General features: G+C 59.9%; 1 protein-coding gene across 4 annotated transcripts in view; it reads right to left on the reverse strand.

The window, feature by feature from the left end:
• Positions 1-23854, reverse strand: part of GRM4 (glutamate metabotropic receptor 4) — a gene marked incomplete at both ends in the record, with an annotated part of 81082 nt that overhangs the window by 20040 nt on the left and 37188 nt on the right. For 3 of the 4 annotated variants that reach the window (XM_080710946.1, XM_080710944.1, XM_080710943.1), the window contains 3 exons: positions 10244-10384; positions 11900-12054; positions 14389-14524. In XM_080710946.1, the coding sequence (XP_080567072.1) occupies positions 10244-10384; positions 11900-12054; positions 14389-14524 (432 nt within the window). The remainder of the gene's footprint in view (positions 1-10243; positions 10385-11899; positions 12055-14388; positions 14525-23854) is intronic. The other variant, XM_080710945.1, reaches the window with a different exon arrangement.

Genomic DNA, 23854 nt, shown 5'->3' on the forward strand with positions numbered 1-23854 from the left:
AGGGCCCACTGTGAGGGTGATAATAAGCAACCGTGGCTCCCAGCCCCTAGTGAGCACCTGCTGTATGCCAGGAGTGTGCAAGCTGGGTGTGTGTGGCTCTGGGAGTTGAACCCATGGGTGTTCTGCCTCTGAGCTATACCTCCAGCCCCATTTTATTTCAGTTTTTAAAATTTATTAATTTTTTGAGGTACTGGGGATGGAGCCCAGGGGCATTCTACCTCCAAGCTATACCCCAGCCCTATTTTTTATTCTTTATTTATGAAACAGGGTCTCACTGAGTTGCGGAGGGCCTCACTAAGTAGCTGAGGCTGGCCATGAACCACGATCCTCCAGTCTCAGCCTCCCGAATGCTGGGATTACAAGCGCGCACCACCACACCCAGCTCCCGTTTTATTTTGAGACAGAGTCTCACCAAGTTTACATAATGACCTCAAACCTGCAATCCTCCTGTCTCAGACTCCCAAATACTGGGGCGGCAGGGATAAGCCACCACACCCAACTTCTTTAGGAATTTTATTTATTTATTTATTTATTTAGTGGTTCTGGGGATGGAACCCAGGGGTTTTCTACCTCCATGCTACACCTCCAGACCTATTTTATATTTTATTTGGAAACAGGGTCTCACTAAACTGCTGAGAGCCCCACTGAGCTGACAAGGCTGGCTTAGAACCTGCGATCCTCCTGTCTCAGCCTTCCAAGTACTGGGATTACAAGCGTGCGCCACCACGCCCAGCTCTCTTTAGGAATTTTAACTCACCAGCTTCTGGCCACTGGGGCAGGGACTGAGCGGCCACCTGTTATAGAGATGGTGACGCTGAGAAACGCCGCGGGCAGGTGCAGAGCAGGGTCCGGACACAGTAGGCGGGCCCGAGCCTAGGCACTATGCCCGCCAGGGGCCTCGGGGTGAGGACACCGGAGATGAGCCCGGTCTCCCTCCCGGCCACAGCCTCTGCACACGCCACGGCTCACAGCTCCTCTCCAAGGCAGAAGAAAGCGGCCCTTAGAAGACCCTGCTTGGGCTGGGATGTGGCTCAGTGGCAAAGCACGTGCCTGGCAAGTGCACCGCCCTGTGTTAGATCCCCAGTCCAAAAATACAAAAACAAAAGACCCTCTTAAAAAATAAACTAAGAAGCCCCCGCTGGGGGGCTCGGGCCGCACCTCTGAGCCAGCTCCCCAGCAAATGTGGGTGAGGGGGTCGCGCGTGCGCCCAGCCCCATGGGCCTGAGCCCCCGTGTGGGACCACGTGGGGCTGGGAATGCCAGAGATGGCTGTGTCCATCCCCTGACCTGGACACCCCAGAGGCCGACCCGGGGATCTCCCCGCCTGACCCTTCACCAGGGAGGACAGTTGTCGCCGAGACCCCAGGATGTGGGTTGGCTGGGCTGTGGCGTGGGTCACCCCTCTACGGAGCTGGCCACTCAGTGGACTGTGCCAGCCAGGAGCCCACCATCCTTGGCCAAGTCTGGATAGCGAGTCACAGACTGGCGGGCATATGTCAAAACCAGGGATGTGAGGAGTCATGGCCTGGCCAGAGGGGACGTCTGCTCCAATGACATTTCAAATGTAAGAAAACTAAGGTCTGGAGAGGGAAGCCCAGGGGCCGAGGCCAGAGGGCTGGGCCTCCGAGGGACAGGAGGGGCACTCCTGCTGCCAGAGCCCGCCCCAGCGCCCCGGGGCCTTTGACCTGAGGCCTCGGGTGGGACGGATGCTGCTGGTTCTGCTAATAGGCTGCGCTCCTGGCTACGCTCCTTCTAGGTCAAGGCACACACAGCCCAGGGTGAAACGCAAACCCTCCAGCTTCGCCACCCTGCTGTCTAGTCCCAGGCCTCTGATCACAAGGTTCCCAGAGCCTGGAGAAAAAGAGAAGGAACAGGCCTGTCCCCAGAGGACAGCGGGAGAGAGGTGCCCCCCGGGAAGTCCTTGCTGCGGCCAGGGCCCAGCACAGCACCCGAAGCCCACCCCGTTCCCGCAGTCCAGCCCCACGCCTAGCACACGATTTTCTGCAGCTCTGCAGCACCTCAACTCATCTGGATGAGATAAATTATTAAGCAGGGATAGAGGGGAGAGGAGGCGGCTCTCTCCCAAGCGTCCATGCTGGTGTCCAAGCCGGCTGCCCTGCTGGTGAGACCCATTCCCCCACCCATTCTGCCTCTGCTCCCTGGTGCCCGGGGTCTCCCCCGAGGGTCCTGACCAGGCACCGATCCTGGGCACTCCGGCCTCCGGCTGGGCTCACAGAACCACCAGGGCTGTGCCGTAGTGTGGGCGCCCATAGGAGCGTCCTTCCCGAGGAAGCCCTCCCGCACCGTGGTGGCTCCCGTGGGAGGGCTGGGCCCGGGCCCTCGGCAGCCTGGCACCCCGCCCTCCTGAGGATCCGACCTGGTCTGGGGTGCCAGCTGGAGGCTTCTAGAGACTTCTTAGCATGCCTCCACCTCGACTGTCTCAAATCACCCCAGTTACAGATGAGACACCTGGGGTGCACCAGGCACGAGCACGCCCCCACAGACACACGCGCACACACACACACACACCTCAACGCAACACAAACACAGAGCACTCATGCCGCCTCAAGTCCCAGCCTCAGACTCCTGGCCCGGGACCCCCCCCCCCCCCGCGCCCACAGGACTTCACAGGGACAGACAAAATGTGCACTTAGGCCAAAGGATTTGAACTCAAACCAGGCAATCCATCATCTTCTATCTCTTTTTCTTTTTTCTTTCCTTTCTTTTTTCTTTTTCTTTCTTTCTTTCTTTTTTTTTTTTTTTTTTCCTGGTACTGGGAGGGACATTTTACCTCCAAGTCAAATTCCCAACCCTTTTTTATTTGTCACTTTGAAATAAGGTCTCAATAGGCTGCTGAGACTGGCCTTGAACCTGTGATCCTTCTGTCTCAACTTCCCAAGTACTGGGGTTACAGACTTGCCCACCAGCAGGGGCCGGTTCTAGCAGCCTTCACAGGGGACTTGCCCCTGCTCCCTGGGTCCCTGCCCCCATTTTCCGGCCAGCCTTCTAGAGGTGATGGGCTCCCTGTCCGCAGGTCTAGGGGAGGCAGGCGGCAGTGGAGGGAAGGGGCTCACGATATCCCCCGTGGCGGGCAGGTGGGACCCCAGCCCGGGCAGGCGGCTCCGGGAAGAGGCTCGCATGTCTGAGAGGAGAGCTAGGAGGTAAATCCCAGGCACACAGCACGGCGACAGCAGCAACAGTTTGAAGATGTCCTAATTGTGTCCCGGGGCACAGTGAGGCAGAGATGCGTTTGGCGCTGCCACGGGTGACAGCCAGCCCGGGACCCATCGGGGGAGGATTTTCTCCGTCAAAGCCTGGAGCTGTGGTTACTACGGTGACTGCAGCCTTTGTCTGCAGGTTGTAAATTGTAATTGAAATGAGTTTTCAAGGTTGAAATAATCAGAGTCCTCTTGTCCCCCCACCTCTCCACAATGCGCCGCCCAGGCACGATCCACCCGCGTACACGCGCAGACGCAGTCCTGAAGCAGCTTCCTGGAGTCAGGGTGCACACAACGGCCCCCCCAACGCGCACGCGCACACACACACACACACACACACACACACACACACATTTCCACTTCCACATGTGTGCAGCAGCAAATGCACAAACCTGTGTGCACCTACAGAAGTCTGTACACGCAAACACACCCAGACACAAGTATCCGTGTACACACATAGATGCCAATGTGGTGAACAGGGCCCAGGGCCAACGGAGTCATTCAGCGCCACCCACGAGCAGGTCCTGGCAAGGATGACGAGGCAGGTGTTGTACTTGGGAAGGGAGGCAGATAAAACCAGGCCAGGTCGGTCCCACTGGGGGCCTCCGGGAGACCGTGTGGGTGTGCCTCAGAGCTGCCCATCTGGGGAGCACCAAAGGGTAAGGAGCACTGGGGGCCGGGGAGCACTCACAGCACCTGTGTACACACCTGCAGGAGTGTGGCCATGCGCATCAACACGGTAAACCTGCGTTTACATGCAAATCCACAAATCTTGTGCCGGCATTATTCTTTATTTTGAAACCGGGTCTCAGTGAGTTGCAGAGGGCCTCACTAAGAAGCTGAGGCCGACCGCGAACCGCCATCCTCCCGTCTCAGCCTCCCAAGTGCTGGGATGACGAGCGCGCCCACCGCGCCCGGCTCACAGTCAGCCTCTTAATAAGTGCTGGTTGTTTTCTTGGTTGAACAAGTGTATGAAAAGTGGCATTGAAGGGCGGGCCCGGGTCCTCGAGGCACTGTGCGCCTGATGGACTCAGCCACCGTGAGCCCCTCGAACGCGTGCACAACTAGCGCACAGTAGGTGTTCCCAAACCCTGGCCTCCCTTCCTTCCCCCAAAGGCAGGCTGCCCGATTCCTTTGGGGATGATGTAGAAGTGGAAAGATCTCGCAAAGGGACGCAGAGAGGCTTGAGGCAGGACATCTCTGGAGCCTGCGGACCCAGGTTCAAGTCCCAGCACAACTACGTACTGTTAAAAAATACAGGGACAAGCCGGGCGTGGTGGGCACGCTTGTAACCCCAGCACTCGGGAGGCTGAGACCGGAGGATCGCGGTTCGCGGACAGCCTCAGCTACTTAGTGAGGCCCTCCGCAACTCAGTGAGACCCGGTTTCAAAATAAAGAATAAAAAATAGGGCAGGGGGTGTAGCTCGGAGGTCAAATGCCCCTGGATTACATCCCCAGACCTGCAAAAAAAAAAAAAAAAAATACAGGGACAAAGGGACACCGCTCGGCAGCAGGAACAGGCTTCAGCAGAACAGGCTTCACTGGGTAAAGCCTGGGGGAGCGCGTGACTGGGGAGCGCCCACGGGCGCCAGAAGCCGCCTCCTCACAGACCTGGGGCTTTCCCCAGGGTTGGGGGGAGCCGACAGAAGCAGTCGTGTATACTGCCGACTTGTGGGCTTGGAGTCGGACCAAGTTTAGTGACGTCCTTGGCTGGGAGGCAGGAGGACAGTTAGGGATGTGTCTCTGTATTCGCGCCATTTCCATTTCCTGGGTTTCTTTGTTCTCGGCTGTTTCTGTCCACAGTGCCTACCACCACGTGGGCAGATCCCTAACCTTTCTGTGTCTCGGTTTCCTTATCTGTGAAATGGGTTGCCGCAAAGATAAAATGCAAAACCCCAGGCCAGAGCTTGACAATTAATAAGTGCTATATCAATATCGGCCGTGTGCACCCTCCCATTTTTATTACTGTGGTTATTATGCTGTTAGCACGGGCCGGGTGACTGGCACCCGCTGGCACATCCCCAGCCATCCCGCACTGTCTGCCCTCCCCGAGCGCCCTGCCTCGGGGAGCAGCAGGCGGTGGATTTTTCCCTGTCTCCTCATAAACCCGGCCTTCCTCCGCTCAGCCATCACCTGGCTGGCAGCGCTGTCAAAAAGACGGATGCCACATCTGCCTTGTTTATGACTTTAATTCCCAAACCCGGCTCTGCTGGGAGAGGAGGAGGGAGACGCGCTCCCTCCCCGGGGCCTGGCAGGGCGGGGCGCCCCTCACAGTGACCCCGGTCTCGGTCTCGCAGGTGTGGGTGGTCCTGGCCTCGGCAGGTGCATCCTGCAGATTAGCACCTCCCCGTCCCTGGGAAGCCACGAGGGGCCCTGGGGGCTGGGCAGGGGTGGCAGGACCCCCTTACAGACAGGTCACCCGCCCAAGGTCACACGGCTGGAGCCTTGTCTTCAAGGGAATGTGTGCGCCAGTGTCGCCCTGCCCGCTCCTGCACCACCAGGCTCCAGCTGGGTCATCCATAGCTCCTCCTAGCCCATCCCCGCCACCACTGGGAGGCTGAGGTACCCCGGCCCGGTGTCCTCCGGGCTCAGCCCAACCGCTCACCGGCGAGTGAGTACAGCCCCAGTGGGTGACAGAGGGCTCCTCCATCCCTGTCCTTAGAGCCTGGGGGGACGGGGGCAGACTCTGGTGCTCACAACAGTAACATGCCTAGGGCCAGGGTTGTCCCTGCCCTCCTCCATCCCAAACAAGCTGACTCTTTCCCGCCCTGGCCCAGAGAGGTCAACTGAGGCAGCCCCTAGGGATGATGGCCTCTTCCCGTGTGTTGAGACTGCAGGACACACACGGGCCCACCCACCCTCTCGGAAGGTCACTGACACAGATCCCGGCGTGAGGGAGCACGCCTGCAATCCCAGGACTCGGCAGGCTGAGACAGAAAGATCACAGGTTCAAGGCTAGCCTAGGCAACTTAGCACAACCTTGTATCAAAATAAAAAGGGCTGGGATGTAGCTCAGAGGTATAATGCACCTAGATTCAATTCCTCAGGAAAGAAAGAAAGAAAGAAAGAAAGAAAGAAAGAAAGAAAGAAAGAAAGAAAGAAAGAAAGAAAGAGAGAGAGAGAAAGAAAGAAAGACGCACGTGGCCCCGCCAGAGGTGGTCTCGGGCAGGGCCGGCAGGGAGGGGAGCAGAGTGGGCAGCCCCCCAGCAGGTGAGGAGTCCACTCAATGGCTGGAATGTCCCGAGCAGGCCAGCACTGTGATGGGGAAGGTACCTCAGTTCCCCTCTGTCCAGCGGGTGCCACCCCGTGACAGTCTACACGGCCACCCTCCAGATGGCACCCTCTCCACTGGGATTCTGCACCACATAGGCGGGCCTGGCACAGCATGCCTGGCCCAGGCGCTCACCTGTCCAAATCCCACTTCTGCCGCTTCCTCTCTGCAGCAAGGACGACCACCCCCCACCCCCCAGCCCACCTCTTCACCGGCTTGAACCTCACAACTGCCGGGGAGGCGGGCAGTGAGCACCTGACACTCAGAGAACTTAAACACCCAGCTCAAAGTCACACAGCAGGGAGGAGGCAGAGCTCTCAGGCCATTAGGGCCTGCCCGGACCCTCCTCAGTGCCCCAGCCCAGCACCCGGCGTCTGCCAGGCCCCAGCTCACCCACACTCCTCCCCAGGGCGCCTGCCTCGCCTGCCCAGAGATGGGCCGGCGTGCCTCTGGTGCGGGGCCGCTGGAGGCCCTGAGCCTGGGCACAGGAAGGACCTGGCCAGCTGCCCAGTGCGTCTGTTGCTCCTGCCCACAGCCGTCCAAACGTCCTCGTCTGCCCGTCCTCTCTCCTACCACTCAAGTCCAGGCTTGCTACACTGCAGGACCCCCGGGCACTTTTGTAAAGTCCTGGAGTTTGGATGCACCCGGTACGAATTAAGTCAAGATGTCCAGGGGTGAGAGCTGGGGATCGGTATCCTTAAAGGTCAGAGCTGGGTATGGTGGCTGAGACAGAAGGCTGGTGGGTTGGAGGCCAGCCTCAGCAAGTTATTTATTTATTTGCAGCACTGGGGATAGAACCCAGGGGCATTCTACCTTCAAGCTACACCCCCAGCCCTATTTTTTATTCTTTTTTTTTGAAACAGGGTCTCACTAAGTTGCAAAGGGCCTCACTAAGTAGCTGAGGCTGGCCATGAACCATAATCCTCCTGTCTCAGCCTCCCAAATGCTGGGATTACAAGTGTGCGCCACCACGCCCAGCCCCTAGACTCAGCAATTTAGCAAGAGCCTGTTTCAAATAAAAAGGGCTAGAGGTGTAGTTCAGAGGTAGAATGTCCCTGGGATCAATCCCCAGTACCAAAGACAAAGAGAGAGAGAGAGAGAGAGAGAGAGAGAGAGAGAGAGAGAGAGAGGTGTACCTCAGATGATTCCATAAAGCTTGGGGGTCAGGGATCCAGCCCCACATATGCATTAAAATGATCTAGAGAAGCTAGGTGCAGTGACGCAGGCACCCTGTTTCACAAAAAAATAAAATAAAAAGGGCTAGAGGTGCAGCTCAGAGGCAAAATGCCCAGGGTTCAATACCCAGTACAGAAAAGAAAAAAAAAAATGCTGGACATGGTGGCGCACGCTTGTAACCCCAGCATTTGAGAGGCTGAGACAGGAGAATTGTGGTTCGTGGCCAGCCTCAGCTACTTAGCGAGGCCCTTTGCAACTCAGTGAGACCCTGTTTCAAAATAAAGAAAAAAAAAATAGGGCTGAGGGTGTAGCTCGGAGGTAGAAGGCCCCTGGGTTCCATTCCCAGTACTGCAAAAAAAGATAAAATAAAAAGAAAGAAAGAAAAAAACACTAGGAGCAAAACCCCGCCCAGGCCCCGCCCCCAAGGCGTGTCCGGTTGCATGGGAGCTTGATGGTTTTAAGAGCTCCCCAGGTGATTCTAATGCAGTCAGGCTGCAGAGCCACCCGGTTCCAGCTCGGAGTGCGCCTCCATTAGCGCCCCCCTTCCTTCCGGAGGCACCCTGGGCCGGCTCACCACCAATCCCATTCACAGCCGAGCGAGCAGAGCCCAAGAGGCCACAGCGCACCTCCGGCTGGCCGCACGGTTCTCTGCAGAACCCTGCTCTGGGATGTCAGGGCGTGGGGGCACACGCCTGCAGTCCTAGTACTCGGGAGGCTGAGACGGGAGGGTCACAGGTTCACGGCCTGGCCGGCCTCAGCAACCTACTCTGGTCTCCTCCCTCCCGACCAGTCTGACATAGGGCTGCTGCAGAGGGCCGCGGACGGGGCCCCGGGGTCTGGAGCCTGGACAGAGCCTACGGGCTGACCAAGGCCTTCTCTCCTCCCGCCCCTAGACAAAACAGGCTGACTTCAGACTGCCGGATCCCGGCTGCACGGCCTAGGCTCTGGTCGGGAGGCTCTAGTGTCCCTCCCGCCCCCAGGGCCGCCCTCCCCTGCTCCATCCCCCCCACACCAGCTCGGATCGCTTTTGAAAATAAAAGGGGGCGCTCTCAATGATTACACCAGAACAGGAGTGAGGGGAGCACGGCCACCCGCCAGGCGGCCTCCGCCCCGTGCCAGGCTTAATGTGCTTCCCCCGCCTCTGGAGTGGAGACTGACACTCGGCCTCTCCGACTCCCCGCTTCCTCATCTACAAGAGCAGCCTCGTAAGGCTTCTACCGTTATGAAAGTTGAACGAGATGGCGTCCGTGAGGGATCTGGAGTGCAGCCGGTGCGTAATAACAGTGGTCTTCAGGGGTCATCCTCTCACCCAGGAGCGTACAGGCCTCCATAACAGGCACGCACGCGTCCCTTCTCGCTTAAGCATGCACATATGCAGTTACACACACACGCATGTGCACACGCATACACCCACACACACTGCACACCAGGCACGGCGGGCCCTGCCGTGTGCGTGTTGTCCCCAGGAGATACCAGTCCGGTGGCCGGAGCCCTGCGGGGCTCCACCCCATTCCCCACCCCGCGCCCACCTGGCCAGCTCCCTCCTCCCACCGTCTGTCAAGGACGGGCTGCCTGTGCTCAAGGCACCTGGGGCTGCATGGATGGAGCTCATTTGTCCAGGTGGCCCTCCCCAGGCTAGCTGCCCCGCGAGCCCACAAGGCCCACCCAGTGTATCTACATAGCACACCACAGGGCCTGGAGCTCAGCCTCAGATCCCACTCCGCCTGCAGCTGGGACCCCGGGTCGCTCCGCTACCTCCTGGGGCCTCCAGGATCCCACCTGCAAAACGGACGGTCGCTGTCCCCCTGGCGGGGCTCCTCTTTCTCTGTGGGCGCGGTCCCCGCCAGAGGGCTCCCTGGCCGCCTCCGAGCACGGCTCCCCGCACCCACGCGCTCCCACTTTTTCCTATCTTGTGTCTACTGCACATTTCCCTTCTGACATAGTCTATAATTTATTTATCTTGTTTATCATCTGTCTCTCCATTAGAATAAAAACTCCAGGAGAACCCTGACTCTTTCCTGCGCTATCTCCACGATCCTTAGGACAGGGCCGGGCAGTCCTGAGAGACAAGTCGTGTTTGTGAGTGACTGAGGGAGGGGACCCGAGGAGTGAAGAGTGGTTTCTGTAGAGTCCAGACCGCTGTGTGTCACGATTGCACGTGGGACAGGTGGGGTCAGTGCAGTCCTGTGGGCCAGCTCTAGGGAGGTGCAGATGAACCCAGAGGCGCTGACTTACACCCCAAGAGGGCACAGTGGTTTCTAAGACCCTAGGCCCTCCCACCTCCAGGCCTCTCTGCCCAGCACCCTAACTGGCTGAGGCCCCGCCCCACATGCCCAACTCCACCCCTGGGCTGCTAACTCCGCCCCCAGGCACCAGCCACCTCCTGCCCAGGAGACTGCCCAGAGCCGAGCTCGCTCTCTATCTATCTATCTATCTATCTATCTATCTATCTCCCTTCTCTGCTCTCCTCTAAGCTTCTGCCCTAGAATTACTGGGGTTCAGGGCCCATATTCCAGGCCCCGCCCAGGCCCCGCCCTCTCACGCCCCGCCCACCCCAGCTCCGCGTCGCGCATGCTCACTGGTGCACTTCTTGAGGTGGCTGCCCTTCTTGAGCGCATGGCGGCTCAGCTTGCAGTGGAAGTTGTCCTCCCAGAACTCGGCAAACCAGATGTTGCGCCGGTTGTTGTCCAGCGTGCGGCTGGAGAAGTAGCGGTCGAAGCCTGGGGGGATCCGGGTGTCAGGGCCGCGCCCGCCCTCCGGCCGCTTTCCCCACCCGAGGGAGAGGGCGCACCCTCCACCGGGCGCTCGGGCGCGCTCATTTACTCGGAACGAGCTGGACTGGGCCGGGGCTAGTCGTGGCGAGGACGTCCCGGCCCTGAGTCACGGGCGTGCTAAGGAACAGCCGGCCTCGTGGGGAAGGAGCCGCCTGGGGCCCCGGGATGAGACCTCAGGATGAGGCCTGGCCAGAGGGGTCCTGCGGACGGGCCTGGACCCTCCCCCTTCTGGGCCAAGCGTCCCCGGCACCGGCCACCAACGGAAGCCCCTCTGTCCCTCCTCGCCCCTGGGCTGGGAGTGAGCTGTGTGGGACGGCCCAAAGCTCAAGGGCGCCCAGGAGTGCTGAGCACCCTGTCCACAGACGGCTAGGTGGGCACCACGGGGTGCCAGCGCTGCGGAGCACTGCTGGGCTGAGGGAGGACGACCTGGCACAGCCGGGCTTCTCTGCCTCTGCAGGGTGGGGTCATCCTTCCTTCTGGGGGGCTGCCCTGTGCACTGAAGGACACTGGGGGACGCGGGCACCCTTGCCCCCTAGCTGTGACAACCAAAACATCTCCCGGCATGGACACGTATCCCCTGGGGCAAAACCAACAGCCGGTTCAAAGCTTTCTCTGATGTTCCAGAGGGAAAGGTCCTGCTCCGGCATGTCCTGGGTCCACACCTTAGCTCTGCCCGCCCTGCAGGGGTGTCCCTTGACTAAATGTGGGTGGGGTTCGTCTAGGCCTGCTGGGGAGACCCCAAGAGGTGGCTTGGCATCTGTAGGCACCAATAAGCCAAGCTATTATCACTGTGGCTTGGGGTGAAGATGGAGGTGTGGAAACTTCCACTCTGCCCCAGGGTGAAGAGAGGACACGGCCGTGACCTTGGCATGTGTCCTTCGCAGGCCTCCATCAACGCTGGCCTCTCAACAGAGGACAGAAAAGGAATGGCCCAGGGGGCCTGCCTCCCACCGCGAGACCGAGAGGCCCCGCCAACCCAGGCCATTAGTGGGAACCCCACGCCGGGCGCCTTGCAAGCTTCCAACCATGGTTTGTCCCTACCCACGGTGACAGTGGGTTTCACACCAGAGGCAGGGGCGCGGGGCAGAGCTAGATCTGCCATCCGAGACCCAAGAGGCTGGGCACGCTCGGCGCCCTCTCGCACAGCCGGCCGGGGGCGCTGCGCCCCCTCTTCTAGCAGACGACTCTCGCCTCTTGGGTCCCAGATGGGAGACGGGTGGGATGATACGGGGTGAAGGGGAATGCGTGCCGCACCTCCCACGCCCACAAGTGTGTGCAGAGAGGAAAGGCCCTGGATCTGCGCTCCAGTTCTGCTGTGTGGAGTGTGGACGGAGAGGCCTCCCGGCCCACAGCCCTCGCCCCAGACACGAGAGACTGCAGACCAAGGCGGCGGCCAGGAAAGGCTCCAGGAGGGGTCGACAGCCTGGGGTGCGCTGATGGGGTCCCGCCGGCCACGCCTACCTCGTACAGACACCCTCTTGGGGAGGATGGTGACGGCGCCCTCGGCCACCTCCTCCAGGCGCAGCACTGGCGTGCTCTTGGAACCCCAGCTGTCGGAGCCCATCCAGAAGAAGTGGCCCGTCTGGTTGGCCCTGCGCGCCGCCTCCAGGACGCGCCTGCGGGAACACACACCAGGCCCCCGTGTCTAGCCGCGCCTGCGGACACCCGCCTCCCAGCCTCCGCCTGACCCACACCAGCCAGCGCGGTTCCCGGGCCCACACGCCCCTCGGGGCACCACACCTGTCTCCCCTGCCCTGCATCTGATTCAGGCCCCAGAATCCATCACAGCCCCGTCCTCTCTCACACGTGAGCCAAGCTTCCAGGCACGATGCCGTACCCACGCTGATGCCCCTCACCAACACCTGTGCGCCCACTCTGCGTGGTCCCCACCGTGCATGGCACCCCGCAGCAGTGTCCTCTCCACCACCACCCCCGCCCAAATCCAGGTCCTTCCAAGAGCTCCCACGTCCTGTCCAGCTTGGAACAGGGGCCCGGGTCGCCAGATGCTCACCTCCCCTCGTGCTTCTGATTGGAGAGGTAATGGGGACTGGACCCATGGCCATTCTACCCCCAGCCCTCTTTCTGTTTTTATTTTGAAACAGAGTCTAAGGCTGAGGCCAGCTTCCAACCTGCAATCCTCCTGTCTCAGCCTCCCAAGCACTGAGATTACAGGCAGTGCCACCACCACCACCCCCCAGGCCTCCTGGACAGTGGTCTTCACTAAACCAGGGGCTGTGGGCCAGCGTGGGGCCAAGGAGCACCCAGGGTGCCCTGTCTGTGCTTCAGGACTCCCTCAGCCTGGCTCCTGGGGGGGGGGGGAGGGATGCCCTCCCCGCCCTGTCCTCCAGGGCCAGGGTGCAGGTGGTACTGGCTTGTGCAGGGGGCGGCCAGCTGGGGCAGGAGGAGCCGGGGCTGGTGCCCAGAGGCTGCCCCGGAGCTGCCCCTGGCCCATCCTGCCCACCCGCCCTCCTTGCCCTCCCCAGCTTCTACACACACACACACACACACACACACACACACACACACACACACTTCTGCTCCCTCTCCTGGCAGCCCCACCTCGGCATCCACTAATGGACGGCGGGCTGCTCCCAGCACCCACAACCTGCTAATACCACCTGCATCCGGCTGGCCCACAGAACCAGGCTCCCGCCCCCACATCCCCACAAAGTCACCTGGGTTTATTTTTACTTCTCTTTGCTTCTGAAAATGCATGTGGATTTCCAGAAAGGACCCTGCCCCCCAGCACACTGCCCGCAGCCCACACTGCAGCCTTCCTCCCCGTCGTCCTCCCCCGCATGGGGCCCATCTGAGCTGAAGTGTCCCGAGAGCAGCAGGCCTAAGGCGGTGCAAAGCTGGGTGGGCGCGGGGAGTGAGGGGTGCCCGGCTTTGCCCAGGGAACGGGAGTGGGAGCAGGGACCAGGGACGCGCGGCTCAGAGGGGCCCCGAGGCAGATGCCCGCAACCTGGATCATCTGGAGGCAGAATGGAGGGCCTGTATGCCGTAAGGGGTCAGGAGCTGCCTCTGCTCACGCTTGGGGTACACAGTGAGCCCTGAGGACCCGTCCTGCCGCCTCTCCCCGCCTGAGAAGCCCCATCAGAGCTGGTCTTTCCTGGTTTCGGGCCTCTCTGATCACCCAGGTCACCCCCCTCCATCCTTCCAGTGACCCGGAAGTGTCCCTGAGGGGTTACCTACGTCACTGCAAATCAAGAGTCTGGCATGGGGTTGTGTGTGTGTGTGTGTGTGTGTGTGTGTGTGTGCGCGCGCGCGCGCTATTGTTGTTGTTGTTGTTACTGGGAATTGAACCCAGGAACATTTGACCTCTGAGCTCCACACCCCCTGGCCCTATTTAATTTTTTATTTTGAAACAGGGTCTCCCTAGGTTGCCAAGAGTCTTGCTCTGCTGCTGAGGCTGAGACCTCCCCTATCTCAGCCTCCCCAGTACTGGGATTACAGGCGTGCACCACCACGCCTGGCTCAGCAGGAGATCAGCATGAGATCTATACCAAAAGGGGAAGAAAAGGTTTGAAAGAACAGGTTCCATGCAGCCATGGTGGCCCATGCTTGTTATCCCAGTCCTTGGGAGGATGAGACAGGAGGACCACAGTTCGCCAACAGCCTCAGCTACTTAGTGAGGCCCTCCCCAATTCAGTGAAACCCTGTTTCAAAATTAAAAATAAAAAATAGGGCTGGGAATGTCACCTGGAGGTAGAATGCCCCTGGGTTCAACCCTCAGTTCTGCAAAAAGAAAAAAGAAAAAATCTAGGTGGGTCTGGTCTCAAGCCAGAAGCTTAGCCTCCCCATTAAGTTACACTTGGGGCGGGGGGAGGCAGGATGGGTGCAGAAACAGCGCCCCATTAGCAGCGGGCTGTGTCCAGCCTGAGGGGCAGGCTCGTCTAGGAAGGCTCCAGCAGGACAAGGCCCCTCCTGGCACTTGCCCCCACCGTTACCTGATGTCGTCCTCGTTGGCAAAGATGATGACCGCCCTGGCGTTGGAGGTCTCCAGGAGACGCCGGATGATCTTGTCAAACTCGCCTGTCTTGGGCTCCCGTGGGATCTTCACTGACTGGGCAATGCACACGCCCCCTGCGGGACAGTCTCTGCTCAGTGGGGGTCAGCAGGGAGCCCCATTCTCCATACACGCTGCCCGCGGTCCCCAGCCTGACCCTCGACCCCTGGGCCCAAGTCTCAAGCCAAGCAGGAGGCCACAGCATGGTCACTTAAGTCCCTGGGCTCCGTTTCCCTCCACAGCAGCTCGAGGCCCTCGGGCTTTGTGCTTGGAAGCCAGACTGCCTGGGTTCAAATCTCTATTCTGAGACTCACTGCCGCACCGCCCCGGGCCAGGTTCCACGCAGATAATAAGACGACTGGCCCCAGCGGGTGGTTATAAAGTGAGTTAATGCCCATTAACACGGTAACGCCAGGCATTCACATCCCCCCGGACCTTCCAGTACAAAAGCATTTGTGGACAGTTTATGTCATAAGCCGCATCCGAGGGTCCAGGGAAAGCGGGGCCTTAGGAGGCCAGCCCTCGGCCACGGCGCTCTGCCTCCCGGAGCCCCTGCTGCGTAGTCAGGGTCCAGGGACGGCGCGTGGGGTCCATCTACAGAATCCAGACCCTCTACCTCGCCTCTCCCACCCCAGGTCCCCTCAAAACAGTGTCTTTCCCAGGCCAGACAACGCCTCCCACCACCTCTGCCTTGGCCAGGTCCCTGCTGCTGTGGACAACATCCACGGTGCAGGGGGCCAGGGGCCACCGCCCAGCCCCAGGGGGAAATGGTGGGAGGGCGCTGGGGGACGGGCAGGGAGGCGCCATCTAAGAGAAGCTGCTCACAGCTGTGACACCCAGCTGAGCCTCCCAGGGCAGGTGTGAGCACCCAGAGGGGACAGCAATGGCCGGGGGGCAGCTCCTCGCTGGGCCTGAAGCCATAGGACGCACGTACGTACGCTCGCACGCAGCTCCTCGAGGATCTCCTAGACACCCAAGCACCAGAGTACCAGAAAGGAGCCCGGTCTCCAGGATCTAGGGGCAGGGAGGAGCCAGAGCCCTGAGGCCGGGCTGTGGTCCCTCCAGTCACCAGCAGGCCAGCCACCGGGAGCAGCCTGCTGCCCAGGGCACTGGCTGCGTGCGCTAATGGCAGCGGGCCGCGCTCAGCCCCCAGCTGACCCCTCCATATGGTTTCTCTCCCGCTAGAAAGTGGGCCAAGTATGGCATTTCTCCCCCCATCTGGGGAGGCAGATGGACAAGAGGAAGAGGCTGGCCGGAGGGGAGCCGGCCACCTGGCTCCGGGAGGGAGAGGCGGAAGGAGGGAGGCCGGAGCTAACTGGTCTGGAGAAGGGAGAAGCTGTCAGGTTCCGTCTTTTTCTGGTGTGGCTTCTCTCAGAGGACACACGTGCTGGCGCCCCTGGCACCTCAGGGCGTGTCCCACACCCTCAACCTCACCAGTGAGAGTATGAGGTGCCCCGGGCCGGCTCGGCGAGGTCACGAGGTCCTGAGACACCCACGGCGCGCTCCAGGAGGGCTGGGTGTTCTCACGACTCCAAGAAGAAGCTGGCAGGCACGGGGCATCTCTGCAGGTGGCAGGCACCACTGCCTGCAAATCTTACGTAGGACCGGCTCATCTGAGATCATCAGAGCGGCTCCCCAAGGTCACAAACACAGTCAGGGACGGAGCGAGGGTTTGCGCTCTGGCCACTGGCTCCGGGGCCACTTTCAGCCAGTCGTGTGGGGAAGGGACTGGGTGTGGGGTCAGAGGAGCCCCCAGGGTCCAGAACATGCACACATGCGGTGTGAGTACCCACTAGCAGCGCCTGCCCCCGAGACAAGGACCCGAGGGCCGCGGGGGGCCTCTGCCCTGCTGCCAGGGCCAAGGGGACCGACCAGGCTGGCCTCCAAGACAGCTCCTGGCAGAGGCCAGCCTCTGCCTCCACTGCTCACGGTCCCGCCACAGCCAGAGAGGCCTGGAGTGGCCCCGGAGAAACAAGCCCCACCCAAGCCTGGTACCTCCCGGGCCCCGGGCTAGGGCAGGCGCTGACATCCCCATCTTGGAAACTGAGGCTCAGCGGGGCCGAACAGCCCAACCACGGTCAGGCAGCCAGTGGGCACAAGGGGAAGCCTTCCCCAGGCAGAGAGGCCCACTCCTGCGGCCCCTCCCAGCCCTGGAAGGCCCCTCCCGTGTCACCCCCAGCTGGGAAGGGATTCCCCCACCGTCTCCATCCACAATAAAAGGGCAGTTGGGTGTGGGGGTGCACGCCTGCAATCCTACTGGGGAGGCTGAGACCGGAGGACGGCAAGTTCAAGGCCAGCCTCGCAACTTACCAAGACCCTCAGCAACTTAATGAGACCCTGCCTCAAAAGAACAAGGGTTAGGACTGAAGTTTAGAGGTGGAACGCTCTTGGGTTCAAGCCCCCATATAAAAAATAAAAGGGGAGGCCGGGCGTGGTGGCGCACACTTGTAATCCCCGCGCTTGGGAGGCAGAGACAGGAGGATCGCGCAGGTTCGAAGCCAGCCACGCGCGTGCTGGCTTATGAGACCCTGTTTCTAAATATAAAATGTAAAAAAAGAGGTCTGGGAGTGTAGCCCGGAGGTAGAAGGGCTTCCAGGAACCCCAGTACCACCAAAATAAATAAATAAATAAATAAATAAATAAATAAAAAATAAAAGGGAAGCATTTTTTTTTGAGGTACTGGGGATGGAACCCAGTGGCATTCTACCTCCGAGCTACACCATCGGCCCTATTTTTTATTCTTTATTTGGAAACAGGATCTCACTGAGTTGCATTAAAGCCTCACTAAGCAGCTGAGGCTGTCCTCGAACCTTGATCCTCCTGTCTCAGCCTCCCAAATGCTGTGATGACAAGCGTGCGCCACCACGCCTGGCTAAAGGGAAGCATTTCTGGCACCAGGACCTTTTCCACAGACAGCCGCTCAGGCGGGGCACACACATGCACGGCACACACACCAGGCTGCACAATCCAGTGCTCCCTGCCCAGCCAAGAGCCACGGCCTGGGAACCTGACTGACACCCCGGGGCACCCTGTGAGCCCCTCTGCACCCCACACCCTCGCCCTCCAGGCTGTCTTACCAAATGCTAAGGATCCCTGAGTCCCTGTGATAAAACAAAGGCCCGCAGAGCTGTCTGAGAGCAAGCCGGGCCCGTCCCTGGCAAGCAGAGGGCCGTGGGGACGAAGAGGCCCGTTGTTCGGGTCCCAGCCCTCTTGATGAGCCCGCCACCCACTCCCCAGCCCCTGACTCCCGGCCTCTGGCCAGAACGCACCTGCCATGTGCCAGCCGCCTGGCCAACTGCGCCAGGGCCTCTGCTTGCCCGGCCAGGGCGGGAAGCCACAGTCACTTGCCAAAAACAGCCTAATACATGGAGGCTGCGGGCCCTCCGTGTCCTGCCCGCCCAGGCTGGATGGAACGCCAACAGCCGAGGCCAGAGAGGGACGGGGCCGCCAGGGGCACACAGAAGCTGGACCGAGCCGCCGGGGGTCAGGACGCCGAGGAGCTGGCCTCTGGCTCTCGGGCTCCTCCCGGCCTCTCCCACACCGTCCATCTCCCGGGGCATTCCCTGGTCCTCGGCCCCAGCCCTCAGCTGCTGGGTCTGTCAGAACTCTTTGGGGAGTGCAGAGCCGCGGGGGACATCTAGTCCACAGCAGAGGCTAAGCTGTGGTGTGCGCACAGTGGCTGTGACGCAGTTAAGATTAACACGGGGTCTTACGTCTTCAAAGCAGATGAACTAGGAGGAGCCAGGCGTGGTGGCACCGGGGAAGCTGAGACTGGAGGACCGCAGGCTCGAGGCCAGCCTCAGCAAGGTAGCGAGACCCCGTTTCAAAAATAAAATAGGAGCCGGGTATGGTGGCACACGTTTGTAATCCCAGCATTTGGGAGGCTGAGACAGGAGGATCGCGGTTCACAGCCTCAGCTACTTAGCGAGGCCCTTCGCCATTCAGTTTCAAAAATAAAAAGACTAAAAAATAGGGCTGGGGTTTAGCTCAGAGGTAGAATGCCCTTGGGTTCCATCCCCAGTACCACAAACAAACAAACAAATAAATAAATAAATAAATAGGAAGCCAGATGTGGTGGCTCATGCTTGTAAACCCAGTACTTGGGAAGCTGAGACAGGAGGATCACAGGTTTGAAGTCAGCCTCAGCAGCTTAATGAGGCTCTCATCAACTTAGTGAGACCCTGTTTCCAAATTAAATATAAAATATAGGTCTGGGAGTGTAGCCCAGTGGCAGAAGGCCCCTGGGTTCCATCCCCAGTACCACAAAAAATTAATAAACTAAAACAGGAGCTGGGGGTGGCAGCACACGCTTGTAATCCCAGTACTTGAGAGGCTGAGACAGGAGGATCAAAGGTTCATGGCCAGCCTCAGCTACTTAGTGAGGCCCTGCTTCAAAATAAAGAATAAAAAAGAGGGCTGAGGGTATAGGCCAGAGGTAGAATGCCCCTACGTTCAATCCTAGCACCACAAAAAATAAAACAAAATAGGGTTGGGGGTAGTAGCCCAGAGGCAGAACGCCCCTAGGTTCAAACCCCAGTGCCACACACTAAGTAAATAAATAAATATGAGCCAGGTGCGGTGGGCACGCTTGTCATCCCGGCATTCGGGAGGCTGAGACAGGAGGATCGCGGTTCGCGGACAGCCTCAGCGACTTAGTGAGGCCCTCTGCAACTCAGTGAGACCCGGTTTCAAAATAAAGAATAAAAAACTGGGCAGGGGGTGTAGCTCGGAGGTTGAATGCCCCTGAGTTCCATCCCCAGACCCGCGAAAAATAAATAATAAATAAATAAATAAATAAAGCAAGCTGCATTGGATCTGTGCGTGATGGATCTTCATTCCCCACAGGCAGGGCCTGATCAACATGTCCATTTATTTATTTATTTATTTAGGGTGGTACTGGGGGTAGAACCCAGGGGCTTTCTACCTCTGGGCTATACTCCCAGACCCATTTTATATTTTATCTGGAAACAGGGTCTCACTGAGTTGCCGAGGGCCTCACTAAGTAGCTGAGGCTGGCTTCGAACCCGTGCGATCCTCCTGTCTCGGCCTCCCGAGCGCGGGGATGACAAGCGTGCCCCCCGCGCCCGGCTGACATGTCCATTTATTAATCCATTCTCCCTCTTGTGTGTGTGTGGTACTGGGGATTGGACTTGTGAGCTCCCCCACTGCCCCATTTCACCTATTTGGCAACAGGATCTCGCTAGGCTGATGAGAGCCCTACTGCTTTCTGAGGCTGTCCTCGAACCTGCGACCCTCCTGTCTCAGCCTCCCAAGTCCTGGGATCACAGGTGCGCACAGCACGCCCGGCTCTCATTCTTCCTTTCTCATTCACTCACGCACTCATCCTGGTTCTGGACACTGAACGCAGGGCATTCTACCTCCACGCTCCACTCCCAGCCTACATAACGTTTGTATTTATGGATTTGCTTTTGCAGAGCCAGGGAAAGGCAGCAGGGCTCCCGTGCAGGGGAGCGGTCCCCGAAAGGGCCGCTGGGCTCCGGTGCTCACGCTGGGCCTGGGTGGTTTCTACTTTGAGGCAGGGTCTCGCTAGGTTGCTGAGGCTGGCCTCAAACCTGTGGCCCTCATATCGCAGCCTCCCAAATCCTGGAGTTACAGGCCTGTGCCATCACACCTGGCCCTTCCTTTATTCATCTGAAAAGCGTCCTGCTCGGTTTCTGACAGTTTTTAAAGTTGGTCCCATAATTTGGCTATGGTGAACGCTGCTGCTATAACCGCGGCTACATCAGTACCATGAGAGTTTCTAACTTTAATTCTTTTTGGAAAAAAAAACCCCGATGAGAGGTGTAGCTGGGGGTATGATGGTTTGGCTCCTCATTCTGGAAACCTCCCTACTGATCTCCACAGTGATTGGGCCGATTCTCCCTCCCATCAGCAGTACAGAAGAGCTCCTGTTTCCCACATTCGTGTTTTGTTTTGTTTTTCTGGTACTGGGGATGGAACCCAGGGGCATTCCACCTCCAAGCTACACCCCCAGCCCTAGTTTTTATTCTTTATTTTGAAGCAGGGTCTCACTGAATTACAGAGAGCCTCACTAAGTAGCTGAAGCTATGCACACCTCTAATCCCAGTACTTAGGAGGCTGAGACAGGAGGATCATAGGTTCAAGGTTAGCCTCTGCGGCCTCGTGAGGCCCTATGCAAGATAACGAGATCCTGTTTCCAAATAAAAACATAAACAGGGCTGGGCAGGGGAGGAGGGTAGGTAAAATGTGCCTGGGTTCAATCCCCAGTACCACCAACAAAAACAAAAAAATAGAAATGTTAACAAGTAAGCCCCAGGCTCACAGCTGGGAAGCGAGACCAGGAGGGACGAGATTCTCAGAACAAGTGCCAGGGGACAGCGGCCCTCGGCTCCAGCACACGACAGCCCTGGACGGAGCTCTCGCAGGTACGCTGCGGGCTAAGCCGAGGCCCCGGCACACCACCCTCCCGCAGGCCCAGTATGGATCCAGAGCCGCGGTGTCCACTGAGAGCGGTCGCGTGGTTGGTGCCCGGGACACAGTGAAGGGACCGAGCCCTGCGCCCACCAGCCAGCGCCCTGGGTGAGAACAGGCTGTTAGCACCACTCAGAGTGGGAGCACTGAGGACAGAGCCCGGTGAGGGAGGCCGCTGGCGGCACCTCTCCATCCTTGCCTGGGGCCAGGGAATGGGAAACCGTTTGCTGATCAGCAGATGCGGTTTCCTGCTCCCCTCTGGCTGGGGCTGTCCTGCCTGGGGCATCTCTGCCTGGCCTTCAGTTCCAGGGACCTGGGTTCGCACAGTGTGATTCTGGACCTCCTCCCTCCAGCCCCAGGCAGGCAGCCCCACCACGCCTGGTCCTTTCCCGTCCTCACGCCCCCAGCCCTGCCACACAAGTCCAACCTGCCACCCATGACCTGTGAGGCCCCCCGCAGGCTGCCCCAGAGGCTGTCCTAAAGGCGCCCCCAAGGGTGGGATGCATCCATCCTGGCCTGGCCCCCAGGGAGGCTCCTCCAGCCCTAGGTGAGGGCCGCCCTCAGCTCAGCATCCCTGTCTCCCTCTCTCCCAAAGCTTCCTCAAATCCCTTCATCCTCTCTCCTGCCCTGGCCAGGGCCTGTGGCGGGACACCTGGCTGCTGGCAGCACGGAGACCAGGCCGCATATCCACAGCTCTCAGTGGGACCCTGGCTCAGCCCTTGCTCCTGCCCAGGCCCTGATGGTCTCCTGCGCCCAGGCTGCTGGCCCCGCCCCACACGGCGCCCCAGATGGGGCTGCGGACAAGGGAGGACAGCAAGCCGCCAGCTCTCTCTGTTCTCTGCAGGAACAGCAGGGCCGGCCCTCCCCCTCAGCCGCGGGGCCGAGGAGAGGTGCTCCCCTCCCTCCCTTCCCTCCCCTCCCCTCCTCTCCTCTTCTCTCCTTTTTTAAAAATCCTCTTAAGCAAACCCTAGGACAGCCAGGTCAGGAGGGGGCGCGCCGCACCGAGGTCGTGGGCCACAGGCAGGGAGGGCTCCCCGCAGAGAGGCGCGACAGAGGGGCACCAGGCCCTCAGGTGGAGCGATCTTCCCCTAAATGAAGGGGGGAACCAATGGATTCCAGGGGGCAGAAGTTGAGATGGGAGTACACCCAGACATGCATCACCCCACATACACCACGCACGGACATGTGCACACCACACGAGAACACATGCAGCCACATATATACCACACACAGACACACTAGGGAGACACAGACAGGCACACGTGCACCCCACGCCATCTCAGCCTCACAGCCTCCCCACCCCAGCAGGACCTTGGCCTCCAACCCAACCAGAGTTCTCCACCACCAGCCTCAGCCAGCTCCGTCCTTCCTGCTTCTCCATCTGCCCAACCCGGGGCCTGAGGCCTCCACCTCCTCCCCAGCAGATACCCTGGCTCCTCCTCAATCAGAACATGGGGTGAAGCAGGCCTGGAATTCCAGTACTTGAGAGGCTGGGACAAAAGGATCGCAGGTTCGAGGCCAGCCTCAGCAAGTAGTAAGATTCTCATCAACCTAGAAAGACCATGTTTCAAAAATAAAAATCGGGCTGGGGTATAGTTTGGAGGTAGAATGCCCCTGGGTTCCATCCCCAGTACCAAAAAAAAAAAAAAAAGATAAAGAAAAACCCACACATGGCTGCCGCTGGGCTCTCACGCCCCTCTGCCCCTCTGCCCCTCTCCATACCCCTCCACGGCTGCCTCCCACCCTCTACCTGTGCTGTGGTCAGGTCTGCCCTGCATCTGCCTCAGGGAGAGGGCCAAGGCGGATTGCAGGAGCCCCTCCAAGGGGAGAATGTGCCTTCCTCAGCCCACCCCCCGGGCCGGCAGCACGCCGGGCACACAGGAGGCACGCGGTCAATAATTCCAAACTGGTCCTAATTTCCAGCGATGTCCGCTGCCCACTTCGGCCAGGCCCCTGGGAGAGGACCCGGCAGGGGCTGCAGCAGAGAGCGCCACGTGGTGCCTAGGCACAGGGACGATGGCCTGGCCAGCGCCACGCCCCAGCAAGGCCTGAGCTCAGGCGGGCGGGCCGGGCCGGGCTCAGGGGCGGCTGCCGGGCCTGCGGTTTGGCCGGAGGCGCAGCGGCTGCAGGCGGGATGAAATATTTAGGCGCACACTTCCCCAGGGGAAGGAAAATGACCAGAGAAGTGAGCTGTGGGGCTGTGACTGCGCAGCAGCCAGGCTGCCACGGACTGAGGCCTGCAGGGAGCTCTGCGCAGCCTCGTCCCTCCTCCTCGGGCCAGGCGGGGCGAGGGGCGGCCCAAAGACAACCCCGGGCGCCAGGCCTGTCAGAACCCGCACCATGGGACAGGGTGACCCCCTCGGCCGCCAGGCCCCACTTCTGGGCGGACTCCCACAGTGATGGAGGACCAAGCCTCCGGTGGTGGGCGGGCTCCACCCATCGGCCCTGGGTGGCCAGGGGCCCCCCTCCCACAGTCTAAGGCCAGGGGCCCCCCTCCCACAGTCGGCCCCACCCTGGCTGGCTGCCTGGGACTTGGGTCAGTAGCTGCTCAAAGAACAGTGTCGGGCGCTCAGGCACAGACCTGAGCTTTGAGCTAGAGAAGGATCACTCTCCCTCCAGAACTGCCCTGGGCTCCCGCAGCCCAGGGGCGTAGAGTCCTGGAGCCCAAAGCTGGGGCCGACTGGGCCAGACCTGGGCGTAGAGAAGCAGGGTCCGGGCAGGGAGGTCACCATCCTTCCTGCTGAGCTGCCGAGGGATCAGATCGGCAGCATCTGCTGTGTTCTCAGCATTCTGGCGGCACAGGTTTGCCTAGTGTGGGACTTTCCTGCCTGGCATCACAAAGGACATCCTGGAAATCCGGGCGCTAAATATTAATAAGGGCCCACGCTGCGATCACGCAAGGTGCCCCACAAGCCAGGCTCAATCTCAGTGCTCAGGAGGCTGAGACAGGAGGA

Source organism: Muscardinus avellanarius (genome assembly GCF_963383645.1).
Source record: "Muscardinus avellanarius genome assembly, chromosome: 14".
Classification (NCBI taxonomy): Eukaryota; Metazoa; Chordata; class Mammalia; order Rodentia; family Gliridae; genus Muscardinus; species Muscardinus avellanarius.